The 19901-nt window shown below is 45.0% G+C and overlaps 1 protein-coding gene across 1 annotated transcript in view; it reads left to right on the top strand.

Annotated features, from left to right (window-relative positions):
- The window catches only part of LOC149275033 (adenylate cyclase type 1-like), a gene marked incomplete at its 5' end in the record, with an annotated part of 677365 nt that overhangs the window by 503616 nt on the left and 153848 nt on the right, over nt 1-19901 (top strand). Inside the window, one exon of the mRNA XM_089504957.1 lies at nt 8699-8797. Coding sequence (XP_089361083.1) covers nt 8699-8797 — 99 coding nt within the window. The remainder of the gene's footprint in view (nt 1-8698; nt 8798-19901) is intronic.

Below are 19901 nucleotides of genomic sequence, written 5' to 3' on the forward strand. Positions count from 1 at the left end.
ACATCCCACAAGGAATCATACCGAGCAGCCGGAGGATGAGACAAGCAGATGCCCTTCAACAACCGACAAAGCAAGGGAGATCTCTCCACACCGACTCACCTGCGCAACCTTAATTGCCAAAGACATCGCCCAACGAAAAACGTTAATGGTTCGATACCTCTTATCCTTTCTAAAAAGATCGGCCAAAAAATTGAGGATGAGCGTCACAGGGGCCAAATGGGGATCCACTTTTTGTCCCACACACCAAGCAGACCAGCTTCTCCAAGCTGACTGGTAAGACTTCCTGGTGCCTGGAGCCCAGGACTCCCTGAGCAAGGACTGAGCTGTCTCGAATAAACCCGAGAAATTGTCCAAGCCACCAGCAACGATCGACCCCCCAATATGCGGGGATGAGCCTGCCCGTCTGGGTCCGAAAGGATAGATGGAAAAGAAGGAAAGGCCTGGGAATCCTGGATTGACATCTCAAGCAGCACCAGGAACCATGGCCGTGCATGCCAGAGCAAAGTTACTAGAACCAGGGACCCTCCAGCTCGCTGAAGGTAGTGAATTACCCTTGGATGTCTGTGAAGCCTCCAGTGACTTACCTCCCTCCAGTGCCTTGAAAATTAGTGCGCCATGAGTTTCTCCACCCCCTGGAGATATTCCACCTGCATGGTGATGTTGTGATGCAGACAGAACTTGAAAATGTCCTTCGTCAGTTCTGTGAGGTGTTGAGAGCGGGTGCCCCCCAAGCGATTGATGTACCGCACCGCGAGACCTTGTCCATCCGGAGGAGAACACAGCAATTGGACCGGTCCTTCGAAAGGCTCTTGATTGCGAAGGTTCCTGCAATCAGTTCCAAGCAATTTATGTGAAGGGAACTCGCTTCCGACGTCCACCAGTCGCCTCCATGAGGGAAGCTGCTCCCCAGCATGCTGGCGTCGGACTCCAGGACAAAATCTGGTTTGGAACCGAAATTTGCACGCCTGTTCCAAGCTTACTTCTGGGGTAAGGCGGACCGGCTGATCATACAATGGCAACCTGCGTAGATGTCGAGCCTTAAGGCAGTAAAGTACAAGGTAGTGTAGAGGACCTTGGAAGATCGCCTGAATGGAAGATGCAAGGAGACCACCACACGCGCGAGTAAGTGGAGGGAGCAGGGCGCAGATCTCCTGAAATCTGAACCATGAAATCCGTCTGACCCCGAAGGGTTTCCCGACAGCTGGAAAAAAGAAGGATATCGTCAAGATAAATAATACATCGGATACCTAGAGATCAGAAGAAAGCCATCACTGGCTTTAGGAGCTTCGTGAAGAACCAGGAGGCAGAAATGAGACCGAATGGGAGCGATTTGAATTGCCATACTTTTCTGCCCCAGCGAAATTTAAGAAAATGTCCTTGAGGTCCACCTGGTGAACCAATCTCCCTCCGACATAAGGTCCCTCCATTTTGAAGTGGCGATGAACCACAAAAGTGTTGATGACTCGCTGGAACGTTTCCGGACCTGGTGTGGCAGGGAGACAAAATCGATCCGATACCCACGCACCGTCTGGAAGACCCAGGGGTATGAAGTAATCCAAACCCAGTTGTGGAAAAAATACTCGCCTCCTGTCTTTATTAAAATTACCGTATGAGGTCTGAGTATTAGACTAAGATCCAGATCCCCCGCATCGCTGCAGGGGACCTGGATCCTCCTGTGCGGTAACCTCAGCTGCTGCCGGCGTCTATCACCGAGCACCGGCGAAAGTGCCGGCAGCAGCTGAGGTTGCATACGCGCGTACCTACCTACTCCCGGGATAGCCCGCCCACTGCGGGGAAGCAGAGCCGGTTGGGGAGATTGCTGCAGAACCGGGACCCGGCGGCACTGTGCCGTCCCAAAGCAGATCCGGTAGACCTCTTCAATTTTTTGGAGGAGGTGGGGCCTAGTGGGGTCACACAAAGTCATGCTGTAATCCCGTGAGAGCTGCAGCAAGCGCCTGCTGAGGCATCGCGGTGAGTGAAGTGCCTGAGTGGGTATATTAGTGTCTGGGTAGGTAGGTAAGTGTCTCGGTGGGTAGGTAAGTGTCTGGGTGGGTATATTAGTGTCTGGGTATGTAAGTGTCCCCCTATATGCCACTCTGTCCCATGATATGCCTTTTAACCCCCTATATGCCACTCTGGATATCCAGACAATTCCAATACATAGTTACATAGTTATATAGGCTGAAAAAAGACATGCCTCCATCAAGTTCAGCCTTTCCTATATCTGTTAATTTGTTGCTGTTGATCCAAAAGAAGGCACCCCCCCCTAGTTTGGCTCTTTCCAATTTTGCACTAACCAGGGAAAAAAATCCTTCTTGACCCCAAAATGGCAGTCAGATTTCTCCTTGGATCAATAAGCTGTTTCCCCATAATTAAAGATTATATCCCTGAATATTATGTTTTTCCAAGTATTCATCCAGTTGCTGTTTACACGTCTGTACAGACTACCTCTGCAGGCAGATAATTCCACATCCTTATTGTCCTAACTGTAAAAAACCCTTTCCTCAGCCTTAGACGAAATCTCCTTTCTTCCAGTCTAAACGCGTGACCACGTGTCCTTTTGGGGGTTAGTTTTGCTCCTCACTTTGGCTACCACTCTCTCATTTTCTCATCTCACTCTCACCTTTTTGCATGCTTTATTGGCTTCCTCTTATATAGGCTTTATCTTATATAGGATGCCTCTGATTCGTCTGATTTAAATGTAGTAAAAGCCATTTTCTTATTTTGTAATTTTCTGGTTTACTTCCCCACTAAGCCACATTGGTTTCAATTTGTTTCTTTTATATTTATTACCTAGTGGTACATACTGAGAAGTGTACCTTGCTAATGTTTTTTTGAAAATTCTCCATTTTCTCTCAATGTTTTTATCCCTAAAGAGTTTATGCCAGTCAATACGTTTTTTTTTAATTACCGTATTGGCTCGGATATAGGCTGCACCCGAATATAGGCCGCACCCTAAAAGTTAGATGCTTTTTTAAAGAAAAAAAATTATTAGTAAAAAAAAACCACTTACATATGCTGCCACTCTAACCCTGCGAGATATGCTGCTACTCTGCCCTTCCCAGACATGCTGCCACTCTGCCCCCCGAGACATGTTGCCACTCTATCCCCCCCTGAGATATGCACTCTGCCCCCGAGATGTGCCCCCCCGAGATATGCTGCCACTCTACCCCCTCCTGAGATATGCTGCCACTCTGCCCCCAAGAGGCCCCCCCCCTAGACTTACCGGTGCAGACTCCCCAGGATCTTGCAGGGCCGGCGGAGGACAGCTACGCAGTACACGTACTCAACTTCCGGTGCTGGCACTTCTGCCGTGGGAAGAGCCAGCAAGGAAGATTGTTAGCGTACATCGCGCAGACGTTCACCGGCTGCTGCGATGCAAGCGTTAACAACCTCCGCTGCCGGCACGTCTGCACGATGTGCTTTAACAATCTCCCTTGCGGGGACTCCCCCAGTGGGAATTCCCGGCAAGGGAGATTGTTAAAGCACATCGTGCAGATGTGCCGGCAGCGGGGGCTGTTTATGCACATCGCCGCTGCCGGTGAACGTCTGTACGATGTGCTTAGACAATCTCCTGTGCCGGCACTCCCCCCGTGGGAAGTACCGGCAAGGAAGATTGTGCGCGCAGACGTTCACTGGCAGCGGCGATGCGAGCATAAACAGCCTCCGCTGCCGGCACGTCTGCGCGATACGCTTAGACAATCTCCCTTGCCGGGAATTCCCACTGGGGGAGTCCCGGCAAGGGAGATTGTTAAAGCACATCGTGCAGACGTGCCAGCAGCGGAGGTTGTTAACGCTTGCATCGCCGCAGCTGACACTCCCCCCGTGGGAAGAGGGGAGGCTTTCTAAGCACATCCGAGAGTAGGATATAGGTCCCCTGCACCGCTGCGGGGGATCTGTATCCTAACCCCACTGCCTACACGGCGCCCGGGACTACATGTCCCAGGCGTCGGGCGCTGGACCCCGAATATAGGCCGCACCCCCACTTTAAAGACTTAAAGTGGGGGGAAAAAGTGCGGCCTATATTCGACCCAATACGGTATATGGGTATATTCCCCATGGGCAATTTCTTTTTTGAGATTATTTCAAAAGACACCATATTGTGATCACTATTGCCCAAGTGCTCCCCCACTTGAATGTTAGACAAAAGATCAACATTGTTTGTTATCACCAGATCCAGACAAGAATCCTTTCTAGTTGGTGCTTGTACCAGTTGTGACATGAAGGTGTCATTTAACAAGTTCAAAAACCTGAATCCCCTTGCAGAACTACTAGTCCCTCTATCCCAATTTATATCCAGGTAATTAAAATCTCCAATAATTAACGTGTTCCCCGGATGTGCAGCTTTCTCAGTTTGCTCTAACAGCTGTTCTTCCTCATCATTATTAACATTAGGTGGTTTATAACATATCCCAACCAGTAGTTCATTTCCTTTTACCAATGTTTGCTCATTACCAACAGTGGTATGAAATAAACAGCCATCTATATTACGTGATAGTGGTCAACAATATTCCTTGTCATACGCCTAGACCTCCAGGGTCAAGTTTATTTACCAAATGGAGGATCTGGTGGCCGCGTCTCAAGGGCGTGAATATAAGAATGGCCTCAAATGGCTCCCTTGGGTGTCTTTCATAACTTCGACTGGCCTTTTAGACGTCGGCTACGGGCGGTCTCCCCAAGCGTTAATGAGCAGGGTTACCCCGGCGGCTACACCCGCCTCTAATACTGACCACTAATTATATTGTGTGACTGACATTCTACTTATAGTTCTGCTGCATTGTACAACTTTTCGATGGCTTTACTGTGCAGTGACATGGTTTTCCTTTTTGTTGTTCTCGTTTCATACACTGTAATGCTATATGTCGCTACATTGTATTCTCCGGACTTTCCATTATGCCTTTTCCGCCTATAATGGCGTTCGCGCGACTCTGGTATTTGGTAATAACATGATCCTCTTATGTACACGACTTTGTCTATTCTACTGTTTGACACTGTGGATCGCTTTTGCCGCTTTTATCTGTATTGTAGAACTCATTGCACACTGTACATCAAGACCTTGTCATCTATGTGTTTTACCATTGTGCATGTCTCAATAAACGGAGAACTGACAAACAATATTCCTTGTCATAAACTCTATAAGGGGAAAGCAATTGTTCCTCTAGGAAGTCATCTCGTGTGGTAGAGCTAGGGCAGTACAATCATGTAGATTGCTAATCCCAGGGCAGCCTAAAGCCTGGGGGGCTGTGAAAAAAGCAAACAACGAATGGAACACCTAACGAAAAGATCCATGAGGAGCACATATTACTCATGTAGCATGTGAGTGCAACATCTAAGCCATAAGGTGTTTTATATCTCAACTGTATTACGCTATTTGTTTTTTGCTCCCTTTTTTTTCTGATTGAAGCCATCTGTACATAGAACATATATAAAGGTTCTATAAACTTATTTATTTCTCTCAATAGACTTATACTAAGCGTACTTTGTTTTGCACTATGTTTATTTATGCCCGCAGCCTGGCCCTCCCTTTGATACGGAATTATGTGCTGGCCCCACGTGTATTTGTGCACTCCAGCAAGCCCCCATTGTGTGTATTTATGCCCCAGTCACCCCCACATTATAGATTTATCCCACCAGACAGCCTCACATTGTGTATTTATCCCACATACAGCCCTCCTTTAGTATTGATTTAGTGAATGAATGCCCCCACACCCTTGTGTTTTGATCCCAACCAGCCCAACATTGTGTATCTATGCCACCCAGCCAGCCCCCCCTTTAGTATCAAATCAGACCTGGCACCCAGACCTTCCTAGATTGGAAGCATAGGACTTGACATATTTGTCCCCAAAACAGCCTGCCTGTGACAACTTTGCCCCCAAAGCAGCCTGCCTGTGGCATATTTGCCCCCAAAGCAGCCTGCCTGTGGCATCTTTGCCCCCAAACAGCCTCCCTGTGGTATCTTTGCCCCCAAAACAGCTTCCCTGTAGCACCTTTGCCCCCAAAACAGCCTCCCTGTGGCATGCCCCCTCAAACTAGATCTCAAACTTGCACCCAGCCTTGTTTCAAAGCAGTGCTTCATTATGTTATAATTACAATTAATTTTTTTGGAACTTGAAACTATTGAACATCAACAGGACACCAAAGGCACATCTATGCTATTCACTCATTCACAAATATTCATTCACTAATTCACAGATACTCATTCAGATATTCATTCACAGATATTCATTCATACACAGATACTCATTAATTCCCTCATTCAGATACTCATTCACAAGTATTAATTCACTCCTTCAAAGATACTAATTCATTCCCTCATTTAGATACTCATTAATTTACCATTCATTCACTCAATCTCATATATCATTCATACCACCCAACCCCCCTAAACTGCAGATGTCTGTGCCGCTCGCAAAAGGACGCAGCTTCTTCTGTGTTGCTTGCACTCTGTGCGAAAAAACTTCTGTTTTACTGCTCAGGGGAAGCAGACGCACAGCAGGGTCATGTAACATACCTGATGTGACTCCGCTGGGCTCATGCATCCCCTTGGCGGTACAAAAGACATTACTCGCACAGTGTGCGAGCAACGCACAGGTAAGTAGCGGGCCCCTGCGGAAGTGATCGCAGGGGTCACCTGGGCCCCCTAGAGTGGCTGGCCCGGTCGCAGCTGGCCCTTTTGCCCTGCGTTAAAGATGGCCCTGGGGCCTGGAGCTGCAGCTTCATCAGCCCCTACGTTAATCCGGCCCTGCTATCATACATACAGTGAAGGAAAAAAAATATTTGATCCCCTGCTGATTTTGTATGTTTGCCCACTGACATGATCAGTACAAAAGACATGGTCAGTACAGTACATATTCATTCTAACACACAGTCCATCTCACCCGACATACACATCCATACACATACAATTCCACATCCATGTTCACACACACATACACAATGATCAAGGCACTAGATACATTTGTGGGTCATGTGGAGAGTGTATGTTCAATAAATAACGACAGACACCAAATTGGATTTTGAAAGGCCACAGTTTTATTTATGAAATACTGTGACACGTAAAAAACTTTATTCAAACTTTAAAACATACATTTTCTTAAACTTGTGTAACCTCCAACCTTAGCGTACGAACCGCCAGACTTAACCCTTTAGAATCAAGGAGGTTACAACCACCGACCGTGCGACAACTAAGTGCTTAACATCGATACCTCAACACAGGTAACTCACACCAACATGTTGCCGCGTACACCAACCACAAGCCGTAAAGCTGCACTAGCTCGTGGTGTAAACGAAGGCCCTCCCTTTCCCATGGGACCCTGCCCGTGGAAAAAAGGCCCACCATAACTCACAATAACCACGGATTCCATACCTCGGATGAAAACCGCGACAATTTCACCCCGTACCATGAATAAACCGACCATAAAACCTGACGGGAACCTCAGTTCCCCGCCACACCAAAAACCGTCAGAAAAAACACAAGGGGAGGGTGGGAGGGAAACGCTTCTCACTGCCTCTCCTTCCTGTTTAAAGAAAAATGGTAGAGGGTCAGAGAAAACAGCCACTTTTAAAGACCCTTAACCCCACCCCCACCATAAACTTTTGACCTATGGCAACCTAGCCATGAGGTGATCATGCCCCCCTAGCATGATCCAGGCCTGATCATGCGGCCCCTTCTTTGATGTTTGTGTCTCCGGGGCCCACTTTACGCATCCATGCTCACACACACACTCCTGTCACACACATTTATACATCCATGCTCTTGTATATACATAAATGCAAAGACATATACATACTCCGCCCGTGCCTGCTTACCTTTCCCCGTTCCTGAAGCTTTCTCTCCGGCTGCTTGCATACTGTGCGGGCAGCCTCGAGTTCACTGCGGGGTCGTTAAAGTGATGTAACGTGATCCCCGATATGCTCCTGTCTCCTGAAGCAATCCAGGTTTGGAAGGGCCCTTTATAAACAATTTTGAATTGGTATAAGGAGACAGAAATGAGGTATCGCAGGGCTCTCACCAGGCCCTATAGAGGCACAGGTTCTATCGCAGCTGCGATCCCTGTAGTTATGCCAGTGAATTTCAGCCACTCTCTTTTTTTTTGTGTGTGAATCGAAATGTCACTTAAAGACTTCAGTGGCTGGAAGCAAGTTTCACGTTTCCTTTTTGTGCTGTCTAAGAAGATGTAGTTTTGGGGATCTGGATATCCACTGTGACTCTAATGGGTACTTTATTTCACTGGTTAGCTTTCTTTACTTCATAATGAAGCACTGCACATCATCACCTCTTTCATGGGGAGTAATAAACCTGTAAAAAGCTGTGCCCACCCATTCCACTTCTGATGGGAAGGAGTGGTTAAATTAAATATCTACCCTTTATACAGACCCCATCCATGCCCTGGGGATGGGAGTTTAACTTAAAAAAAAACATGAGCCCCCTTTACTTCTAAGTCTCCTTGGTAGGGAGTGAGGTCCATTTAAGCACGTTTGGGTGACACAAGGGTTGACAGCAAAAATTACTCTAACTTTCACTGCTTAAAAGTAAAAACCCTCAATAAGGGTGTTTTGTGAATAATACAGTGTTTTATTGAAGGAAGAAATCAAAATAAAAAGAACTGTAAGCCTTATACATTATATAATTACATGTATACATTATATAATTACATGTATTGAGACTAAGAGTGCCATAATTGTTGCTTTGGTACAGCTAATGGAAAAAGAGTACTACAGAGACATTGAAAAAATCAAGACAATTGGGAGTACTTACATGGGAGCTATAGGACTTGTGCCAACAACAGGAACTAAGGTAAGGTCTGAAATACGTTGTCTTGTAATACTACAATTCAAAAAGTATACTTACTATTAAAATAACAATAAGATTACCATACTGGTAACTTTCTTGGACATATAGCTAGTTCATTGATAAACGGCTACTCATCAGAATGTAACTTATGGTTCTTTGTTCATTTCTGTTAACAGGTCACTGGAGAGCTCTTTAAATTGGCCATGCACATACTTAGACAGTTTTGTAATATCCCCTCTACCACGCTGTCTAGCATATATTCAATAGATACAACTTTTTTTAGTTTCTCTTCATAACTAAAATCTTCAAATCCTCTTATTAATTTGTTGGCCCACCTTTGCGCCTTTTCTAATTCCATAATTTCTTTTTTCTGGCAATTTTTATATTTTTATTGCATATATATAGACCTGAAGCACAGTAAAAACTATTACACCTGTTGATTTAAGAAACTGTATATTTTTTTTTTCAAATTACTATTTATTAAATTGCATACAAAAAAGACAAGATAAATATACATGTATACAAAAATAGACATATCAAATTCCACATACACAGGTATTTTAGGGAAAGTAAACCCCAAATGTGTTATGCCTACCTTCTTCACGGGGCTCCCACGTCGTTCGGTCACTGGTGGGCGGCTCCCTCAAGGTGCCGCTCGCGCATCTCCTCCGCGCTCTGGTGTGCACGCGGCACGTACATGGAGGGGCGTGCACGGCGATAGAGCACGCCCATCTGACAGTGACGGCTCTGGTTGAGCTGCTGCGGCGTGTCTGTGGCGATCGGGTGGTTACCAACGAACGTCCATTACCGCTTCTGCCTGTGTGGCTCCACCGTGTCACTTGCGGAGGTAACACAGGCAGAGCTTGTTGTTTTGTTAGCGATGTTGTTTTTTCTGCTAACCCCCAATTCCATTTTGAGTTGGCACTCTAATTGTTTTTTAAATTTAATCCATTCAAAATCTCCGTTTTGTTTCCACTCTCTGGAAATCATTTTTTAAACTGTTAAACAGCTATGAATTGCGAGGACCATTTTTGATTGGGGCATGGTGGGCCAGGTCAAATGTAGAAGAACTGATATAGGGGTTCTGGGTATGGTAATGTTAGCTGCACTCTTCAAAAAATCTATAACTCTTTTCCAAAAATTTAGAAGTTTTTTTACAGCCCCACCAAATATGAAGGTGTGAGCCACAAGATTCTTTGCAACACCAACAAGTATCATTTATCTGAGGAAACATCCGGACTAAAATGACAGGAACATAGTACCATCTATTAATGACTTTGTAGTGTGCTTCTATTAGAGATAAGTCGTGAACCCACTTTGTAAGTTTGATGAATGAAATATACAAATCTTCTAGTGATATCGAAGAGTTTAAATCTTTTTCCCACTTCAAAATATTGACATTTGGAGAGGATGGGAGATATTTTAAAGTTATGCACTTAACTCATTTAGCGTATGTCTTTTTAATATCGGGTTTTTGAAATATTTTAGAGATCCCATCTTTCAGTCCCCCCCCCGAGGAATCCAAGTGTTTTTTTAAGCAATGTTTTATCCTAAAATATTTTAAGATATTACTGTGAGGAAGATTATATTGTTGATTTAAACTAGTGAAAGGTATGTTTTTTAAGGACCTATGCCCAGAATTGCAACTCATACTTTAGGTGAGATCTTACCATTGACATATTTTGGCAAGGTGATATCCTGCTCCCGTGAAGCAATACCCCTTCTATGTTTATTCCTAAATCTTTCTCCTTAGTAGTTTTTCCCAGTGAGATATAATTTAAAGTATATGATGCATTGTTGTTATTTTTCCTATAATACATAAACTTATATTTGTCTGTATTTAACTTAATTTGCCACTTGCCTGCCCAGTCCTCTTGCTGAGAAGCAACATCAAGGTTAGACTGTATTACCCTACCTAATTTTGTGTCAATGATACTGATACATGGCTCTCAATTCAATATGGGAGATAATTAATAAACAAAATAAAAAGAAGAGGACCTTTGAGGTACTCCTAAAAAATTTCCATTTACAATTACTCTTTGGATTCTATCTTTTAGCCCATTTCTAATCCAAGTATATACCGTATTGGCCCGAATATAGGCCGCGCTTTTTTCCCCCACTTTAAGTCTTTAAAGTGGGGGTGCGGCTTATATTCGGGGTCTAGTGCCCGAAGCCCGGGACATGCAGTTCCGGGCGCCGGGCAGGCAGCAGGGTTAGGATACAGATCCCCCGCAGCGGTGCAGGGGACCTGCATCCTACTCTCTGATACGCTCAGACAGCCTCCCCTGCCAGCACTTCCCATGGGGGGAGTGCCGGCACGGGAGATTGTCTAAGCACATCGTGCAGACGTTCACCGGCAGCAGCGATGCACGTAAACAGCCTCCGCTGCCGGCACGTCTGCACGATGTGCTTTAACAATCTCCCTTGCCGGGAATTCCTCTGCCCCCAAGACTTACCAGAGCAGACTCCCGGGTGTCTTGCGGGGCCGGCGGGAGAGGAGGAGGAGGACAGTGGCAGCATATCTCGGGGGGGAGGAGAAGGACAGTGGCAGCATATCTCGTGGTGGGACAGAGTGGCAGCATATCTCGGGGGGGGAGTGGCAGTATATCTCGGGGGGGGACAGAGTGGCAGCATGTCTATTAAAAAAACTTTTTCTTTAAAAAAGCACCAAACTTTTAGGGTGCGGCCTATATAAGGGGGCGACCTATATCCGAGCCAATACGGTATATTTGCCCCTAACAGTATTTCTGACAATTTGTACAGTAACCTTTTGTGTGGTACTGTGATGAGAGGTCCAGGGTCCTTGACTGGGTACACCTGCCAAACGTTGCTTCCTTTCCGAGACTTCTGCGATTGACCCTCTCAGTGCTAGACAGAACTGGCACTAGAAAGATGAAGTAGGACTTTGTCGGGATGGAGCCGTGCTGGTTTTCGTATTTAAGTTTATTATACAAAACTGATTATGATAAAACAAACATTTTGTGCTTGTGGTTTGATAAAGGTACATTGGTACAGATAGTCAATAAGCAGTACTTTAACACAGCGCAGGGCAATACATGTTACAGTAGGACTTCAGTTTTCAGTAATATGCAGTATAAGCAGTGTACAATTACATTTCCAGACATGGCACATATGGTTAGCACTAGACTTGCGCATTCGTCTTCGGGCGAACATGAAAACGCTCGTTTTTTTGTTCGTTCCGAAGACACGCCGAAGAGAATACAGTGCCGGCAAAACGTAGGTGAAGACGAAGACTCACAACCACGAAGAATCGAAGATCGTGATCGTCTTCGTTTTTGCCGCGCAGCCGCCAAAATTTCAAACAGGAGTGAGCTGATCTCGTCTGTCCAATCAGCTCACTCTTGTGACGTCATGCTAAGGGTCTCGTCCAATGCCTGTGCTGCTGTTTTTTGAATTCTGAAGGCGCCTTTATAAGACCAGAGCTTGCCTGAGAGATCCATTCATTTTTCGCTGTGACTGCTTTGGCAACACTGCTGTGCTGCATCCGAGCGTTACAGAGAGATTGTTCTGTTCTGTGTGAGACTGGTAAGCCTTAGCCTGCCATTTTTCACAGTGTACTTCATCCTCACTTCAGTGCTACTTAATATAATTAATAATAATAATTTGATTAATTTAATTTTTTTTTTATTTAATTTGTCATCAACTGTAGTGTAAGTGCTGTTGAGTTGACAGTGCACCCAGTGTCTCAGTGGCACTGGGGTGCCCTTGCCCTGGGCTGGCACTAGTGCCTACTGCCTGTCCTGCTTAAATAAATTAAATAGAATTTAAAAATAATAATTTAATAGAATCTATAATTTAATAGTTCATTATAATATTATATATATATATATATTTGTCAGTCATATATATATATATATATATATATACTATAGTATACTAGTGTAGAGTGTACTGTAGACATTCATCTACTAGTGTCTAATTTAAAATCAGTAATATTAATTATTATAATTAATAATTGAATTCATTATAAAATACTGGTGCTGCAGCTCTATAGTTTGTGCTTTGTTTTAGCAACAGCAAGAGACCAAGTCAATTTTTCTTAATAATCTTTCATTTTATTTCATTTGTTTTGCTCACCTCAGTCCATCAGTGAAGTGAACTTGTTGGGCTAGTGAGTGCAGCCGCATAAGTGCTGTGTTTTTTTTTGATCAGCAAGCAGTGACGTTAACTGTTTTGCAAAGATTTTCTCATTTATTTTACATTTTATTTCAATTTTATTAAAAGTACCCTTAGTGTTTTGCTCACCTCAGTCCATCAGTGAAGTGAACTTGTTGGGCTAGTGAGTGCAGCCGCATAAGTGCTGTGTGTTTTTGTTCAGCAAGCAGTGAAGCTAACTGTTTTTCTGTGACATTTTATTTTATTTCTAATTCTTTTCAAGAAAAATTGACTGTGACGAGCTGTACTAAGCAAAGCTTCAAGCTACTAGCTGTAGTACTAAAATAATTCTAATCTTCTTTAATCTTAATCTATACTATATTATAAATAATATATAACAATATAAATTCTAATTCATAATCTATAATATAAGTAATTCTAATTCTAAATTCTAATTCATAATCTATATTCTTCTATCTATAATACATAATATATAAGTGAATTATTTCTAATCTATTAATATTATATAACTTAATATTAATTAATAAATCATATACTGAATCTGATTTAACCTCACTTCCTCACTTTAGTTTAGTGGGTTTGAGAGCGTCTGCCTAGAGGTAGACTTATAGTAAGGAAATATAGCTTTAGGCTAGCATAGTAGTAGGCTAAGCTCTTAGGCCCGTGTAAATTCAAATTAAAAATAAAATACTGCTAGTTATTAAATAGTTAATCTTGAGTTAATAATTTAAATAACTTTAGCACTTTGCCAGATTGCACACAACAGCACAGTGCAGTAGTGCATAGTTTTACTTTTTAAGCAGTAGCACTGAAGAGAACTTCCTCTAATTTTTTAGTCTTTAATTCGTTTTTCCTTTTTTTTTTTTTTTTTTTTTTTATAGTTTTTTAAACACTACACTACACTACACTACACACACACAACACAAAATTTGAAATGGATTCTCCTTTTGGGACTAAGGAGGGACAAACTCCATCTACCACCACCACCAGCACCACCAGCAGTTCTAAGATGCAGCCTTTGCGCCAGTCTAGTCGGCCAAGTAGGCCAAGCTCTCGCTTATCATTTGGGGAAGCATTGCTTGAAGGATCATCAAGTAAAGGAAAGGCACCAAAAGCAGGCAGTAGTAGTGCGGCTAGGCCCACAAACTCTATGGTTTTTTACGGAAAGCCTAAAGGACCAGAAGCACGTTCAAAGTTAAAGGGTAGCACAAGTAGTACCAGCCCAGTGACTAAAAAGAAGTGCCTTTTGCCCCAAGCAGCATCTTCCCCATCCACAAGCAGCATGCAAGGTACCAAGCAGAGCCAAATTAGCAGCAAGACTCAGAGGGGTCCCAAACCAAAGCGATCTCATTCCTTTGTAGGGAAAACCACCACCACCACCACCCCCACCGCCTCTACCACCACTAGTGATGCGCCTACTGTTCCCACTGGTACCGCCACGCCATGTCCTCCTAGTACCTCTAGCAAGCCACCAAGTCCTTACAAAATTTTTGTAAAGACAGTTAGAGAGAGGGCTACACATAGTGGAACTCCACCTAGCGAGGTAGCAGAGGAGCCTGAGACTGAGAGGCCAAGTGCAGAGTCTATTCTTCCTGCTCGCACTACTACTAGTCACGAGTCTCACGACGATATCAGTCTTAGCTCCAGCCTAGCAGGAATTCCATTCGATCTGGCTAATGAAGAGCTAGACTATGAGCCAGAGGAAGTAGAGGAGATGAGTGGTCAGGAATCAGATTCCTCAGGGAGCAGTGTCCAAATGACTAGTGCACAATTTTCCCCTTAGCCTCCACCTTCTCCGCTACGATCATCACCATCACCACCACCACCAGCAGCAGCAGCAAAACCTAGCAAATCTAAAGCATTTAGCAGTCCCACTATGGCCAGTACTGTTACCAGCAGTCCCACCACCACTAGTTCTGCCTCTGTTCATCCACCCCGAGCAGTAGGAGCAGCACCCAAGGCACACTCCAAGGCTATGTGCGCCCCAATTTGGGAGCACTTTGAAAATGTTGAAGAAGGGCGCTATGGAAAGTGCAAACATTGTGGGAAGCTAATAAGCAGAGGGAAAGTGTCTGGCCATTTTACCAGTGCTAGCATGAATCATCACCTCAGCACTCAACACAACGCTGTGCTATTGGGGAAAGATGCAGAAGTAAAACTTAGTGCAGGCAGCATAGCTGGTGGCCGTGGAAAAACCCCAACAGCTTCTTCTTCTGAGCCAATAGCAGCAGCAGCAGCTAGTGCTGGCAGCCAGAGACCAAGGCAGGTTGGAACACTGCATGTCCAGCCCACCCTGGAACAATTTGTGGCATTCCAATCCAAAAGGTCAATGCCCAAACAGCAGGCCAATAAAGTAACGCGACTGATTGGTCAGTTCATTGCTGTTGGAGGGGCATCCTTCTCTATGATCGAAGGGGAGCCTTTCAAACAATTGATGGCGGCTGTGGCTCCACAATATACAGTTCCGTCACGTTCCACTTTCTCAATTCTCCGTTTATTAAAAAAATATGAAAATACAAATAGGTCAGTATCTGCATACATTTGTACATTGGTCAATATGCATGTATGAATGCAACCGCATCAGGCTGACATTAAAAGAAGAAATACACAGGTGTATCCCGTACATATGCAAAACCACATCAAATCCAGACCTCGGTACATGTCAGAAAAAATAAAACATTGGATACAAAAAAAAAAAACACGAGGCCACATAGCGGTACTGTAATAAATATAAGTCAACTATTAATCTCCAAGGACAACAGCTGGATCCCAACACAATGGGATTCCTCTTGAGTAAACCAGTTTCAAGGAATTACACTAGTGGCGAAACCCAAATGTCCAGGAACTCACAATACATCAAAGAGCTATCTCTCTACCAGGTGGGAACAATAAACAGGAGATACAATCTACAATCTCCTACAACAAAAGGACTGCAGGAGATAGTATCTGGGTTGAAGACAAGCACGTGTTTCTCCTACAACAAAAGGATTGCAGGAGACAATATCAACCCACCCTGAATTTGCCCTGAGGACCATCAACTTCACTGTGGGGGCAATCTAACTTCCTGGACAAGAGCGGTCTCTACAGGCAGCTGGTGCAGGTACAAGATTGTGCCTTCCTAAGGATGAGTGGACACAAACTAAGAAGATGATTGGCTGGGACTGTTTGGGCATAGTGGCTATAAAGGTGTTGTGTGAGCAACAAAGACAAGAGAGAGAACCAGAAAGAAAGAAGGAAGGATAACATCAAGGTGACAGGGACACCCCATCCTTACATGCACACATATAGTCATTAGCATAGTATAGTTAGAGTCATAGAGCCTTGTATTTCAGACGCTTCTCTGTATACTCATATATATATGTATCTGTTATTTTAATAAACCCATTGTTTTAAGCCACTGGTGTAAGTGGAGTTTCATACGACGAGGAATCTGTAGTAGTTAAAGGAAAGCCAGATGGGTGAAGGTTATATATCCCGGGATTTAAAGGTGCTTTCTACAGGTACACACAGAAAATGCAAATCTAATACATGAGTACAGGAGAGGAGAATGAGTCATAATGAACTACAACAATATAACAGGGATGTAAATCCCAACCAGTGGAGAATCGCGCAGGAAAAGTACGAAAAGCATACCAGCAGATGTATTCAAATAGGTGAACCCGGGAGGTATGTAGAAGGCCTTCAAAACGGGGTATAGTGCTAAGAGCAGGAGAACACGAGTTCCGAGTTCCAAGCCCAGTAGGGACTAAGCTGGGGAGCCGACCCCTAGTATATTAACAAAAGCCGAGGATGACAAAAAGGACCGCCACGGCAACCACTTCAGCTCATTCTTACAGGCCGACCCTCGCGAAGAATGCACCAGCTCCTCCATTTGGTAAATTAAATTCACACTATGTAGCCATGCAGAAAGCGGGGGTGTTATAGGCTGCTTCCAAAATCTAGGAATTATAGACTTTGCAGCGTTAAGGAGGTGAATTGTGAGAGAACGCTTATACATGCCCAGTGAGGATTTGGTAATGTGGAGGAGGATACTAGCGGGGTCAACAGTAAAATCGGGATCAGCCACATGTTTAATGACCCGTATAATGGCCTCCCAATAGGGTGTTATCAGAGGACACTCCCACCACAGGTGAAGGTAAGTACCCTCGAGGGACCCACTTCTCCAGCAGTCAGGCGGGACTGACGGTAAAAAACGATGAAGCTCCGCTGGGACCCTATACCAGCGTATTAATAATTTGAAGGCAGACTCCTGGATCCTACTAGACATAGAGCAAAAGTGGGTCAGGGCAATAGCTTTATCCCAGTCATCCGTCTCCATGGTCAGGCCCAGTTCACCCTCCCAGAGGCTGAGATAATACGGTTTAGTAGTGGTGCGCGCGTCAATAAATATTTTGTACAGTCGGGAAAGAAGGTGGGAGGAATTGGTGGAGTCGTCGCAGACAAGTTCAAAAGGTGTGAGAGGCCTTCCCATGTGACCGAGCGGAGCAGCCGAGGAGACAAAATGTTTCATCTGATGGTATCGGTACTGAAGCGTGAAGGTTGAACTGGGACCTCGAAGAAGGTCTGCAAGAGGAACAAAGGCGCCCCTATGCAGTAACCGGGAGACCCGGAGAATCCGCTCCCCAGAGGAGAGAAATGGGCGCGTGAAAGAACCATCCGTACCAGCCAGGAAATCTGGATTGAAAGACAGTGGCATAAGAGGGCTAGGAAAGGTTGTGAGGTGGTATTTAAGCCGTACCCGCCTAAGGACCGCAAGTGTGGGGCTTATGGTGGGGTGTGGCCGAACCGTGGGGACCTGATATGTTTCGGCCACCCAAGGTATGACTGATATTGGAGAAGTAAAGAAAGAGGGTTCCAGCTGCACCCAGAGTGCAGGGGCGCCACGCGTCCATTCCACAACCCTCCGCAAGTGCGAAGCCACCCAATACCCCTCAACATCAGGCAGACCCATTCCCCTGCAGCCTTAAACCTAGATAGGTGCGAATACGCCAACCTGGGCGAGGTGGCAGACCAAATGTACCTGGCGAAGGTCCTGCGACAAGCCTTAAAGAAGGTCCTAGGAACAAAAATGGGGAGAGATTGAATCAAATAAAGTAAACGTGGCAGGATATTCATTTTAAGGACCCCCATTTTGCCAAACCAAGAGATATGTTTGTACGACCATTTCCGCAAATCTGTGGAACATGAGGATAAGAGGGGTAAAAAATTGCGTGCGTAGAGGTCGTCCGGATCCGCCGTAATATTAACCCCCAAGTACTTAATGTGGTCATCAGACCAGCGGAATTGGTGACACCTAGCGAGAAGAGAGCCGAGGGCCGGGGGGACATTAATACCCAGAATTTCCGATTTTTGTAGGTTGATTTTGTAATTGGAAATGGCGGAAAAAGCATCAAGTTCTGATATGACATGCGGAACGGAGGTGAGAGGGTCAGTAACAGAGCATAACATATCGTCGGCATAGATCGCTAATTTATATTCCGTTCCCCCAACCCCAACCCCCCTAATATGGGGATTAAGACGTATAGCATTAGCCAACGGCTCCAGCAAAAGAATAAAGAGGAGCGGGGACAAGGGGCAGCCTTGCCGCGTGCCGTTGGACAGTATAACCTTGTCAGACAGAATACCATTAACTCGGATTCGTGCCGAAGAGTGCGTGTAGAGGGCTCTAATCTGTTGGGTAAAACCCGGACCGAGTCCTACACCCTCTAAAAGCTTGAACAGGAACGGCCAAGACACCCGGTCAAACGCCTTTTCAGCGTCCATAGAGATAAGCAATAGAGGGGTGTCCCGGCGTTTAGCTACGGTAATCAAATTGAGGACCTTGATGATATTATCCCTAGCCTCCAGACCGGGCACGAATCCTACCTGGTCTCGATGGATTAATTTAGGGAGAAAGGGTTGCAGTCTCAGAGCAAGGACCTTCGCCAGGAGCTTTAAGTCGGTATTGATGAGTGAAATTGGCCTGTAACTGCTACAGAGCTCAGGGTCTTCCCCGGCTTAGGCAAAACAGTGACATGAGCAGTATTAGATTGGGAATCCAAGAGGGTACCTCCAGCCATAGCCCCAAACAGAGATATCATATAAGGCCCCAAGATAGGCAAAAATTTCTGATAGTAAAGGGGGGTAAAGCCGTCTGGGCCTGGACATTTTCCCCTTGGCATGGACTTAAGCACCCTCGCCAACTCATCCATTGTTATAGGAGCATCCAAATCCCGCCGAGCGTCCCTCGGAAGTCTGACATGAAGATGCTTCGCTAGGTAAGAGTCAGATAAATCAGACAGGGAGACACACGGATCGGGGCTGGATGATAGATTATACAGATTAGTATAAAACTCCTGAAAGCATTTAGCTATCTCACTAGTTTCATGGCGCAAGGTTCCACTCGAATCTCTTATCTTAGGGATAAAGGTGGCGATCCTCTTTGCCCGTAATGCACGGGCTAAAAGCTTCCCAGGCTTATCACCCAATTCATAGAAAAGGCTCCTAGTAGCAAGGAACTTCTTTTTCATCTTTGAGTCAAGAAGAGTTGAAAGACAGCTGAGTCAAGGTAGTTGGGTCCAACGAGAGTTTATGCTGGATCTCAAGTTCAGCAATTTTCCGTGCGACCATAACCGTTTCAGCCTGGCCCCCAATTGGATAAAGTGCCCCCTAATGACCGCCTTATGGGCTTCCCATAGCGTCGGGATCGATATACCTTCCAAATCGTTTTCAGCAAAATAGCGTTTAAGGTGATCACAGAAGTCGTCAATATGTGAGGGGATACCCAGCAAATTCTCGTTGAGTCGCCAACACCATTGCCTTTTAGGGGCGTGGGGTAACCTAATAACTAGGTGAACAGGCGCGTGGTCGCTAAAAGTCTGAGCGCCGATAGAGGTGGAGCGCAGATAAGAGAGGTGTTTGTGTGAAATGAAAAGAGCATCTATGCGGGTATACCTGTCATGTAAGGAAGAGTAAAACGTATAGTCAAGGG

This window comes from Sceloporus occidentalis, unplaced genomic scaffold (genome assembly GCF_023333645.1).
Source record: "Sceloporus occidentalis isolate IW3139 unplaced genomic scaffold, rSceOcc1.0.p SCAF_301, whole genome shotgun sequence".
Lineage (NCBI taxonomy): Eukaryota > Metazoa > Chordata > Lepidosauria > Squamata > Phrynosomatidae > Sceloporus > Sceloporus occidentalis.